This window comes from Balearica regulorum, chromosome 2, assembly GCF_011004875.1.
Source record: "Balearica regulorum gibbericeps isolate bBalReg1 chromosome 2, bBalReg1.pri, whole genome shotgun sequence".
NCBI classification, from domain to species: Eukaryota; Metazoa; Chordata; class Aves; order Gruiformes; family Gruidae; genus Balearica; species Balearica regulorum.
Genome location: NC_046185.1, coordinates 114,151,290 through 114,164,368, shown reverse-complemented (window position 1 = coordinate 114,164,368; position 13,079 = coordinate 114,151,290). Strand labels below are relative to the sequence as shown.

Below are 13,079 nucleotides of genomic sequence, written 5' to 3'. Positions count from 1 at the left end.
CACTTTGTTTAGTTTTGATTGTTAGAAAATACCTATTTTTAAAACTCTGTAAGAGTTGATTTTCATTAGGCTCCAGCAGCTTTCCTGTACTAGGACTGACTCACTTCATACTACACTCGTGCAGGTATAATTGCATTAAGCTGAGTTGAAGGTATTTCTAGTTTACACTAGTAATATAGGGCCTACCTAGTATGAGTCACCTGCTAATTCTCTTCAGCATGGAAAAAAAAATCTGCCTTGTTCTAATTTAATTTTTAAAGTAAGCTAAATGTAGACCTATGAGTAATACATTTCACAGCAGGTAACAGGAGTGGAATAGATGTGGCAGTTCTTCTGGCCCGGCACGTGTGCAGCGGGATAAGAAACTGAACTTACATAGATTTGGTAACATCGATAAGCCTCTTCCAGGCATGAGCACAGGACAGCCCGCAGGTGTGGGAAGATGTAATGCCACCTCCTTTAGGTCTCTCTCATTCCTTCCCTCCTGGGAAAGAGGGATAGCTTGTGTTTGTTCAGAAAATCATGTGTCCCTTGAGCTTGACTGGAAGATGTGTCTGTTTCCCAGTTTATCCCTGAGCACAACCCTGAACAAAACCCCACAAAAAAAACCACCTAAATCCCCCCCTCTAGTTTCCTCTTGTTAATTCACACATGGCTGCTGATTACAGCCAACTGCTGATGCTGGCGCTGGTATTAAAAGAGGCACCTTCTAATTTCCTTGTTTGCAATGATCACATTTAATGGAAGGCAGGTGTAAGTAGTGGTTTATAAGCAAAAAAGCAGGTGGGTGTTGTCATTGTGTTTCTAAAAGCAAACCGAAGGCTATACTTGGAAACAGCTTTATGTTATTAACACTATCTTTTTATAACGTTGGTGAGTAGGATTGTTAGACCTTGTTTTTGAAATGCTGGAAGTTCAGGTATACAGGAATTTTTTTTTGCTGAATATCAGAATCTGCTAGTGGTGTTGCTTTTAAAGCAAGCGCATGCAGTAGTGATACTAAATCTATAAAAAAGGTTTCCTTTAATTATATTCTCTTCAACTGTAACATGCAAATTCAGTATCTGTAAATGCAGTCACTAACTTGGCATGTGTGAGCCTTGACTTAATTGGACTGCAGGTGTGGAAACAATAAACAATAATAATAAAAAATGTATATATGAATTTTAAAACTCCTGTGACTAGATAAATGCTTTTTTCCTAGTACTGTAGTCTATGATAGTACACGGTTTTTTAATGCAGTAAAAATATTCTTGAGTAAAAGGAGCATTAAAAGTGTAACCGATCAGAACAGTGATGTTATTACTCAAATGCAAAGAGCACCCTAAGGCTGGGTCACCTCTTTAAAATCTACAAGGAAGTTTTAGCTAATCAGGATTTAATGAATGGTACCTTTGCTCAAATGTGGTTCTCTTGGGTGAAAGAGAAACACTTTATAAAATGATATGGAAGTCACTAACTAATAAAGGAAAAATTAGTTCTGGCAGTGTTGGAATGTGCCATAAGACACTTTCAGGGGAAAGAATTAACTTATAAGTAACTTCATGTTAAAATTTAAAAAGTTATATAGCAGAAATGAAAATTTAAACAAATTTGGATTTCTTGGGAATAATATATTTTAAGCACTCTGGATTGGAATGGCTGATCAGGTGGATTTTTCAGCATGTTCTTTTTGCAAGAAAATTTAGTGAAGTTCTGATTTGTCAGAAAATAAACTTCCGAATCTAAATTCCTCATAATGAAATCTCTACTTTTCACCCTTCTGAAATTAAAATAAAAAATTCCCTTAGAATCAGATGTGTCTTAAGTGGGCTTCTGCTTACATGTGTCATTAATTGTGATTGCCAGTAAGCTAGAATCTTGATACTGCTATGAATGTTTGCTCTTTTACTCCTTTGCATCTGTTCAAGTTTAAATAAACAATAATTCACACAGTGAAGTGTAAATGAAATACTTTTAAATCATTTTAAAGTAAATATGTAGACTTTAATGATTCTAACATGGTCAGAATACAGAAGCAGGTACAAGCATTAGTATGATTTCTAAAGGTAATATTGGGTGAAACATTTGACAGCCAGGAGACATTATTCATGCTTCTTACTAAGTAGAAAATAGAGCTACAGCCCTTTTTGCCATGTTTCTTTTTATTTTTAAGAAATAATACCCCTTGTCTGGGTTTTATGGGCCTGACTTAGCCACAGTTTTCCATGTGCAGTAGTATTAGAGATGAAAAAGCAGAACTTAATACTTACAGCACTGCACTCATTTTAACAATACTACCTACACATTAAAAAAGGAGAGGACAGTCTGTTAGCTTATGGCTGAACAACAGGGTGTTGATCTTGCACTCCTCATCACAGTCCACACTCATAATTGTTCCCATCGCTACTTGTTCAGTTTAGAGGTTGTTAGTTTTACTTTGAAACACAAAAGCAGAGCTGAGCTCAAGTGGGATCGATGCCGTTTTGTCAGGCACTGTGCAAAGCCGTTGCAAAAGGCTGTTGTAGGATCAAGAGTTCACAGACAGCCTACGGTGCTGAGACCCCTCTGCCTCAACTCTATAGCCACATAGGTAGCCGTGCAGCAGCGCTCACGGTTATTGCCTTACCCTGAGCACTGGCAGCTTGGGCCATTGCCTGCTGTAGAAGACAAAATCCACCGTGCTGAGAAGAGTAAGAGGTTTACAGCCTTTACTGCAGTTGATGTGGTGTAACGGTTGGGGAGGAGAAGAGGTGCTGTCAGTATGTTTATCTGCTCTTGCCATTCCTAGTCCTGGGGTCAGGTGAGATAAGTCCCAAGATACGCTCAATGAAACGAAGCTCTGTGGTGTGATATCTGGGATTCGGTGGAGTAGAGAACTTGCTAGGATCTAGACTTTCTTTTTAGAGCAAGGCTGCTGTAAAACAGCTGGGGTTTTCCACTGAGTGACCACAGCCAATGTGGTTGGATGCATCACATCACCATCACTCTTAGTGGGTTCTGCACAGTTAAGATGATACTTATCTGCTGGATGGACACATAAAAACTACTTTACTGCTAGTAAGTAGGAGTAAGTTTCTGCCACTTGGACTTCCTGTTAAGTCATTTAGAGTAGTAACTCATTCTTCCCTAGCTGCAGCAACCCTGTCTTACAAGAAAGGGCAAGATGTGCATACAGGAAAAGGCACACCTTTTTCTACTGAAGTTAGTGGCAACCACCACTGAGGTTAGTAGAAGCAAATGGCTACATCAGGTTTGGGGCAATCTCATGGCAGGAGTGACTTCACTTAATTGCTCCTAATTGCTGACCCTCTCCTTTCCCCCTCCTCACCAGTGGACCCTTCTTATCTCAGTTGTATTTTGTTCTTTTCCTGCAGGAGAAAATACAAGAAAACATCACAGAGGTAAGAGTATAATCGCAGAGGACTGGAAGGTATTCGTGAGTCATCTGTCTCTTTTTGTTAGGGGGTTTGAAGGAGGATTTTCCTGTTACCAGATTAGTTTTGTTTGCAGGGAAATGCCATTCTACTGATTGTTTCCCCCTGTGAAGGTCCATCTTGCACTACTGCTGCTCCAAATCCCCTCTGCTGTTAGTGGTAGTCCTCCCCTCTGACGTTAGTGGTACTTCTCCCTGAGTAAGGACAGAAATATTTATCCTTGAAGGTCAAACCCTAATAAATGTCACTCTGTTCCTTCTGCAAGATCTGCTGGTTCTAACTTCTATCACTTACTCATGCTGTAATAACAAAATGGATTGTGGGCTTGTAGTGTTGCTAATCATCTGTGCCTTTGCAGGAGACTGCAGGAAAACGGGGATCCTGTTGATTAACAGGCCTTATTACCTGATCTAGTTATCCTACTGCCTCCTTGCAGGGGGGACACCCAATGGGGCTCTTTGATTAATTTTTCTTGCTTTGGAGCCCTTGTGCTTGGTTGCTTCAGAGCACGCATTGTGCAGCGCAAAGGTTCTTGGTGCTGAGCTGACTCCCCCTCCCCTGCATGTGGAGTATTAATTGGTGACTTAATCTCATGGCATGCTGAGCATCTTTAGTTCATGTTGACTTTAACTGGATTTGAGACTCCTGCAGAGTGCTTCCTAAAGACTAAACCCTGCAGCTCTGCTGAACGTGCCCTTTAATGTTGTGTGATGATGGAGGGAGCTGGCAGATAAGCCAATGTGATGATGTGATGGGCTAAGACATCACAGTCACCCCTCCTGTTTGCTATCACCCTGTGCTGAAGATGATCACTCCAATGCAGCATTGGCAGGACAGGCTACGTGTGTGCTCGTGTGTCACAGCCACGAGAGACTCAAGTGCGGTGGCTTGAGTCACGGATGAGGTGGGTTTGAGCTATGACTGTTCAGTGGAAAACACTGATTTGGAGATTTGTGTGCTGAGCTGTGCAGGTGGGCATTGCATAGTGCGAGACACAAGAACAGGGAGAAGGTAAAAATGTGAGGCTGATGCCTTAGTTCTGTTTGCAGCTCTACTTTTCTCCCCATTTCCCTTGCTGCTGCCATGCTTGTTAATTAACTATGAACATGTCTCTGGCCAGAGGTCTTGAGTTATTGCAAGAGGATTTGTTCTGGGGCTGAGAGCATTTCCAGAATGAACGATGGCACTGTATGTGTGTGTCCCCTGCGCTGCTCACGTCCTGAGTTCTGTGTCTTATTTGGTCATGTTTTCTGTGTACATAACCATGGCATCAGAGAGGTTTGTGTTCAGCATCTCTTCCGTATAGGAGACTTCCTGTAAGCCTCAGAAGAGAGATGGGGTACGTTAAAAGTTCCTACAAGCCCAATAGACAGTTGGAACAATGATACACAGAGAATTGAATATGTCCGTCTGTTTAAACGTACCATTACAGGGTTAAGTTTTGCGCCCCATGGGATTTTGAACTTTCTTTTTTTTTCTCTGGCTGTTATCAGAGAACTTTTTTTTTTCTCTGCCTGACTGATGATGTGTGCCCTTTCGGCAGACGGGCTTTGTGGCCCTTTCGTGTCTAACAACCGGTATGAGCTCTGCAGAGGCAAGAGGCTGCTCCAGGGACCGGCACACAGCAATTGTTGAGCAGCTACTCCTGATAACCTCGCTCAGCGGACGCTGGCTGCCGGCCGGAGGGCTGTGTAGCGCCGTGGGGTAGCTGCTGTGGCTGGGAACCATGCTTTGCCAGCACCTAGGGCGATTTAGCTGGCTAGTAAGCTTCTGACTTGAATTTTCCACCTGCTGTGTGATTAAGGTATGATGCTAAATGGGAAATTGCACATACTGCCATCTGATGCAGAAGTGTAACATCCAGCAAAAGGAGGTGGCAGGACAGCAGTTTGTTTAAAGGCTTATATTAAGTATCATCTTTCTGTTGAGCTGGTAATTCCAGCAATGAACATGCACTGATGACTTGGCTCGGGTCTCCACCTTTGTTTCCCATGTTCATCTGTAGTGGGTTTTTCTTTTTTCATTTGTTACATTTTTTCAAAACAATCTCAGCGCTTCCTACATCACCGGGCTCTGGAGGTAGACTGACAGCTGAACTGAAATGATCTTTTGTATCTTTTTCCTTTTGTTTCTCTTTGGGGAGTGTTATCACATAAGAATCTCTAAGTGATAGTAAGCAGCACTTAGTTATGTAGGAGAAAAGCTGCTGTCCTCTGTACCTTGCAGTGTAAAGAAACAGTTTCCCCTGAGTGCAGACCTTTTGGGAAGGAAGATAAGGTACATCTAGTTCCTCTTGGGTAAGTGAATAGTGGATACCTTGTTAAACAGTGACTCGAGCAATGGTCAGCAAGAGGGAGAACTAGACAGGAAGCCAAAACTCTCTTGAACTTTCAGGTCCTGGGCTGGTTTTGCTTTCTCTGGAGCACCTGAGACCTGTGTTGTGATTGATTTGACTGTTGAGACTCCTGGTTACCCTGAAGACAGCCAGCTGTGGGCTGCCCATGTTTTCTTGGGAGATACTCAGCTCCTTCAGCTCCGTGATTAAAAGGGAAATGAGCTTTTCAAGTAGCCCTTGGCAATCTCCTCCTAGGTTAAGTTCCTCTGCTTGGGTGACGTTCAGCTAGTGCAGGCAGTTTTGCACTTCTAAGGACTCACTAAAGAATTTGTCCAATAAATAATCCGTGTTAGTTTACATGGCATACATTTTCCTCCGTTATGGTCCGCAGTCATGCATTTTTATGCTGCCAGTAACACATAATTGCATATGTTGCTGGTTTAGTTTAGCTGCATGTTAGTTAATTGTACAGTTTAATTTTCTATTAAGATGCAAATGCTTCTTTTACAGTGAACTAATTTTAGATAAAAGTTGAGTAAAAAGAGTCCTGATATTTTATCTGTTCATTGTGGATAGATGGATTTTTCCCCCGCTAAGTACCTGTAAATGCTAAACATGAAGTACAAAGTAGAAAAGGAAATTTAACCAAAGTGCCTTTGAAATATGGCTGTGACCCTGAAAGAAGCATCTTAACGGGCCCTGCAAAATACTAATGTGATTTCTTTAAAAAAGATTGTACTCTAATTAAAAAAGGTTGGCATCTGATACAAACCACATGGCCGGAACATCAAACCTTCCCTAATTTTCATAAGTATTTTGTTGTTTCTACTTCAGACAATCAGGCAGGAAATTCATGAGCAGAGCTCCTCTTTTCCATCCCTTTCCCACACTTTCCTATTCTTTCTCATCTATGTCTGTGCTTCTGAATTCCAGTTTGCTCCAGCATTTGGTTAATATACTCTTGAAGGAAAATGTGAATGTGAACATGTTCTTCCTTAAAAAAAAAAAAAAAAAAAAAAGTAGCTCAAGAAATGAAACCATACGTGCACAAATGGTGTTACATAGAAAATAACTGGAAAAGTGTATTTTTTCCCCCCTAACTTTAGTTGTTCGTCATCTTCAGGGCTATTCATGATGAAACCTCTTCAGATTAAAATAATCCACTCTTTTGGATTATTTCAAAATGCAGGTAAATGTAGAGCCTTGCAAGTATAATTCTAGGTAATCTTTAAGTTAGGTGTTTTCTCAGAACCAGATCCTGTGAGGAAGACTCTGTGCTGGTATTAATCTCGTCCTTTAGTGCTGTTAGGACACACTAAGGAGATCTTCATTGGAATGAAGCATCAATGCTCTCTCAAAGCTGATTGAGTAAGGGCATTATATATGGTAGTAGTTGGGTAGTAGTTGTCACTGCCGTTCATAGAATCATGTAGACTGAAGGGGACCTCCAGAGGTCATCTCTTCCAGCTCTTCGTGCTTGAGAACATCATTATGGCCCTGATTAACTCTTGGCATTCATCAACTTACTTAATTTGACAATAGACATAGTTCTTAGTTCTGAAACCATTTAATTTCCATGGCTTATCTATTGACCTTGCAAGGTTATCTTAATTACAAATAATAAAAATACCCCTAATTCTTTAAGCTGTGCAAGTAATTATAATACTGCTTAGCTCAGTTTTTCTTTATATATAGTATCTGAGCAACTCCAGCAATATAAAGGTTGATATCCTAATCAGTAGCACGCACAAACAATGCACAACATTTCGATGTGTCAAAATACTTTGTAAAGCGTGGTCTTTTGGGTGCCGAGACTTCCTTGGCTCCTTGTAACTTCAGTAGTACTTCTTGAAACTCTGCATTTCAGGGAAACTGATGTTATTTTTTCAATTTGAGGCTGCTGGGCATTGTGCAAATAGAGATCTGCTGACTTATTTCTATAATATTGCAAGTGGAGCTGCTTCTGTTAAATTTAATGAACACTTAATTTTGGTAAAAAAGGTATTGATTTGTTGAGTGCTCTGTATTCGTTGCACTACAGAGTCATAGGTGCTTTGGGAAAAAATTGAAAACAGTCATGTAAGTAAAGCTTTAATTAATCTGTATGTGAAGTGAGCAAATTAAAGTGACATTGGCAACCTTAATTTGGTATTTCCTAGCTTTCCGAGTGCTTGACTTTGCAACCTGAGTGATCTTCTAATGTAGTTAAGTGCAGTCAGATACTGGCAGCATTACCCAGCTCTGAAAAAGAGGTTGCAGTTCAGGTTAACAAAGCTAAGTGGAGTTTGTTCTTTAATTCACGGAGGAAGCTTATATTACTTGGCTGTGTGTAAGGAAACTTCATGTTGAGAGGAGAGGAGGAAACCCACCTCCTAGAAAAACCCAGCTTTTGTTCTCCTAACACTTTCTGTAAGAGGAAAACATGGGATATGAGAGAGGCTTTTACATGTCCTCCCACTTTCTGTCCTCCTCCTATTTCCCTCTGTTTATGAGAACTGGAAGATGCAGTGAGATTGGATTCCATAGAGATACATGCTTCTATTATTTTTTTCCCCTGTTTTTGAAATCTTGCTCAGTTTTTCTCCCCCAAAAGGAGGCAGCCATTTCTTAATATGATGGTTCTGGTAGAGGAAGGTATAAATTTTGGATTCTTGACATCAGTAATGGGACTTATCTTTATCCAGAGCAGGAGTAAGTTCAAAATAATTATGAAACATGATTAAATACTGACCAAATCTTTCTTAATGATATATATTCCTATTATTTTACTAAGATTAGTTTTATTCCATATCTTACATAGTGCTGAATAATTATCAATAAATACAAGTCCTTAATGATTAATGACTATTGAAATATTGACTATATTGAGCATAGTTTTTCAGCTGATTTACAATACCTAAAATATTACTGATTGAGCAGAATTTGTTCTAACAATAACACATCTTGCTTGGTAAGGAATGGACTTTACCAGATTTGAAAATCGAAAAAGTAGCTTATGCTACTCAAATACCATGGCAATAAGTGTCCTTACCTATCAAAAGAAAGTTATGTTCAGGTTTCTCCTAAACGTGTTAATATTTAGGTGAAATTCAGCCATAAACTTCCGTATCGTTTCTGCAGAACTGGTAACACATTCCTGCTTTTGCATTGGTCCTCTGTCTGTACATGACACTGGTTTTCAAAACGTCATCATGATATCATCTAGATTCAGATTTTACAGACACTGTTTGTATCAATTTGTTAGAAGTTATTTGTAGCCCTTGGATTTGCAAGATTCATTCCCTTTTTTGCTAGAGTGAGATTGGTGTGAAATGAAAATTACGTTCAAAAGTCATAGACATTAATGAAGATAAACTGGTATCAAACATCTTTTGGTATCAGCCATTCAAACCAAAATGACTTTTGAAGTATAGATGCTTTCTTTTTTTAAAATTCTTATTGCCTCATAGGTTTTCCTGATTCAAATCTTGGGGAGAGGGCAGAGCAGAAGTAGTCTTGTGCCTTCTACTACTTTTCTAGGCTTTGTTATGAAAGGTTGTCCGGAAAAAAGCTGCTGGAGAATAGTTTTTTCACGAGCTATGCACCCGGGTGGTTAACACTCTAAAAATAGGTGATCTACATTAGATACACTATAGCCTTATGGTATTCTGGCACTTCTGTTTCCACCAGTTGGAACCAAACAGATAGTGCATGTATGAATCTGGAAAGCTGCATGGAGAAGAATAAACCCAGTCTCCTGACACTTTCCAATTGGATTAGTTTGGCTTCCTTCAGTGACATCCAGTGCTCTCCACACTGACTTACTTTTAGCTATATTGAAGTGACTTGCTTTTTTCTTTGGGGTTTGGAGTCTTCATTCCTTGCAGGCATAGAATATAATTCTGTTTGTGGGTGCACAGGTACCAGCAAGTGTTCATTTCCATTTTAGTTAATCTGAGATTCTTTACTGAAGCATGTTTGGAGAATTAGATTAGGACTTGGTGAAGGGATGTAACAGGGAGTTCTTCTCCCATGATTTATGCATAATTTGTATAAGAAGGATAATAAAACTTAATGAAGAATTCAGTTAAGCCCTGTATTATTGCCTGTTAGACATGATCTTCCTGTAAAATACTATTGATTTTTCAATTTTTTTGTTTTGTTTTGTTTTGTCCCTGAGAAGTGAATTACTTAGATTCGATGCATGCAACCCAGTGAAAATGACATTAACTTTGATGGTTGTGTTGGTAGCATAAGAAGGAGGAAGCAAGGCGGTTGCTACTCATGCAGTCCCTCTATGGATAATCAGACTGTTTGTTTCCCAAGTCTGGATGAAAAGAGTTTACACTGCTAGTAAGGGGCCTTCTTTTGCTGGAGCTTAATGTAACTGTTAGCAAAGGTAGAGGCTGCTCTATAAAACTTCTCTTTTTGTCCTTTTCTTCTTATTTGCACTGCAATTCCTTGATAATCTCTCAATGTTCGCAGAAGATTTGCATAAGTATCTGAAAAAAAATCTGGTTTTATTTCCTGAAAATAAGTCTAAAGACAAATGCTAACACATCTGTCTCCAGTCCTTCCTTCCCCAGCTGCCATTTCCCATTCCCTTGTTCCTCTTCATCCCTCTTTCCTAACTGTATGTGAATTTTTCTAGTCTACAGCATAAGGAAGACAAGGTGATAGTCTTGACACTCCATATCCCACTGATCTTCCCCTAGCACACGCTACTCACAGCACAGTCTTGTCTGCTGAAAAGCTTTCCCTCCAAGGGAAAGCTCAAGAAACAAGCGGGAAACTGTAAGATTTGGGATCCCACTGCCACTTACTACTCCTAGGCTGTATCACACTACTCTTCAGCTGAGCATCCAGAAGTTCATGGCCAGTAAAACACCAGAAGAGGGAAGAAAACATAGTAACTGAAATGGATTTTTTTTTTTGGTGTGGTTTTTTGTTGTTTGTTTTGGTTTGGGTTTTTTTAACTGAATGCTAAACTGTATCTGGTCAAACCAATAATCCCAACAGCTGCTAATGAGTTGCCCCCTCTGAACCAGTGCACCAAGTAGCAGGTTAGGTAGTTCATTGATTTTTCCCATCAAGCATTTATAATGTATGATCTATAGCAACTTCTAGGCAATTTTCAGTACACTGGGTAATTACAAAAAGCTGGTCATTCAAATTACCCTAAGGTGCAGCATTTCCATGACTAATTCAAAACTCCTATGTCTTAGCTGTGTCTCAAATTCAATTTGCATTGATAATGAGTTGTTTTAATCCTTCTCTTTGGTTTAGCGGTCAGACCAAAGGACAACAGTTTTTTGGGGGGGTAAAGAGGAGAGAGGGAGCAAGAAAAAAGTAAATTGTTAGTGACTAACATTATTTTGACAGTTTACTATGGGAATGAGCTTTTACTTGGAGACCTCCTCTGGGGGTGGGCAATATAATTGAAGTCCTGCTTCCAGCCTTCAAAATCCCTCACTTCCTAAATGTCTCTCCCTTGCAAATGATGAAGAGGGAATCCTAAGGCATTTTGTTAAAAATCTATCAAATGCAAGGGATGAGGCATCCTTGCTGAGATAATTTGCCCCAGGAGAGAATCAGCTATCTCCTGGCAGTGTGACTTTTTCTCAAGAGAAATTTCTCACTTTTAATGTGGATTACACTGGAGCCACTAGCAAGTCTTACTGAAACTGGGAAAGCTACAAACCCTCTTTCGTCATTGCCACATCAGAGAGTCTCTCTGTTTGATTTCTACTGATTAAGCTCTGTGTTTGCTTTAGCACATTCTCAGTAGACTGTTCAAGTATTATGAATAATATTTTTTTCCCCTCAACAAATGCATTTCGTTTGCCCTGTTGTCCTACCTATTTTAAGATGATAACTTGGGGATGGCATTTAACTTTAATTAGATGACAGGTGAAGAAGTCCTCCAGATCTTTATGCCATATCTACATGGACACCGCACTCTCTCTGGGCCAAAGGATTTATCGCACATTAAGGTGAAAACTTCTATGAGAGTCTCTCGTGAAAGCATTGGCAGACCCTTGCTGAGTGCCATGCCATCTCCACAGGCACAGGGGAGCATGGCTAGTAATGTATTTTGACAGGCTGGCTTCCAAGTGTTAACACCAAAAAGTGGAAAATAAGCCTTAAGTAGAAGCAAAAGACTTGTGCTTCCTTTGTGTGTACATTAGTTTTAAAAGCAATCACACACTAATATTTTTAATACCTGTTTCAATGAGCAACACCACAGAGAAGATTAAGAAGCAATGTACTGTAGTTTTTGCTGGTGTATCTCCTTCCCTCAGTCCCATCCGTCTGCTGATGATTTGGAAGAGATGCAGACCCCATTACAGAATTTCATGTGTACTTTTCCAGGTGTGAAGCTATGTTATGCTCCAGTGGATGATGATGTTAGACTGTCGCCATGCAGAAGAACAATTGTTCTCCTGCTGGGGAGGAGGTTCTCAAGTAGAAACGTCTAGTTGTTATGTACTTACCTGCACATACTATACTTCACAAGGACCTTGTAAAATATCTGAGGTATTTATATTGTGGATTTGTTGTTTGACCATACTCAGATTGATACTAATGTGCCTGATTGCGTGGATGTATGAGTGGGTACATGCACAATAGGTACATTAGATGCATCCAGCTTAACAAGACTGATCACTTTCAAAGATATGAGGTTTTTGTGTTATGTTGTTTTTATGGTTTATCTCAGCCAGATTTTGGGAACAATTATAGTAGAGATGTGCTTTGTTATCTCACAAGATGTAAGAGCAGAACTTTGAACATCTGGGCCTCCAATGCCTGGTCAGGAAACCTTTTTTTGGTTTGTGCTTTTTTTTCAGTACAGCTGCTTATTCTTAATCTTCATCCTGATTCACAGAGTACTTAAACCCACGTTCCTCCTCACCTAGCTACAACCATACCTTCAGAGAGAAGAAATAGCAATTGCCTGAACATAATAGAAGTGGTATAGTTAAATCATGCTTTCTTTCTGAGGTTATTACTCTTAACATCTACAGGTATCTTATTTCTGTGCTCCTGTGTAACACATACAGATTTAGTGGTGCATGTCATTACAGTTCGTAGCTTTGGAAGCTTTCTTGACTAATATTTACATAAAACATGTTTTCAGCTTATGTTTAATTATTTTCTTGATTAGGACCAGCTATTTTTAAAAGGGGGAAAAAAAATCCTATTCTCTTAAGTTTGTTGTCAGAAACAATGCTTCATGCAGTGTAGAAAGCACTCTCTGGACTTGCTCACCAGTGATATGCAGTTATTCTAGGCTTGTAGACCATTGTTCCATCACATTGCTTTTCAGAGTCTGGGATGTTAATAGTAAT

General features: G+C 39.7%; 1 protein-coding gene across 14 annotated transcripts in view; it reads left to right on the top strand.

Moving 5' to 3' along the window:
• PDE1C (phosphodiesterase 1C) overlaps positions 1 to 13,079 on the top strand; it is a 406,330-nt gene that overhangs the window by 160,424 nt on the left and 232,827 nt on the right. For 8 of the 14 annotated variants that reach the window (XM_075745405.1, XM_075745403.1, XM_075745402.1 and 5 more), the window contains one exon: positions 3,357 to 3,383. The exons of the other annotated variants lie outside the window; for them this stretch is intronic. In XM_075745405.1, coding sequence (XP_075601520.1) covers positions 3,357 to 3,383 — 27 coding nt within the window. The remainder of the gene's footprint in view (positions 1 to 3,356; positions 3,384 to 13,079) is intronic. 14 annotated transcript variants of the gene reach the window in all.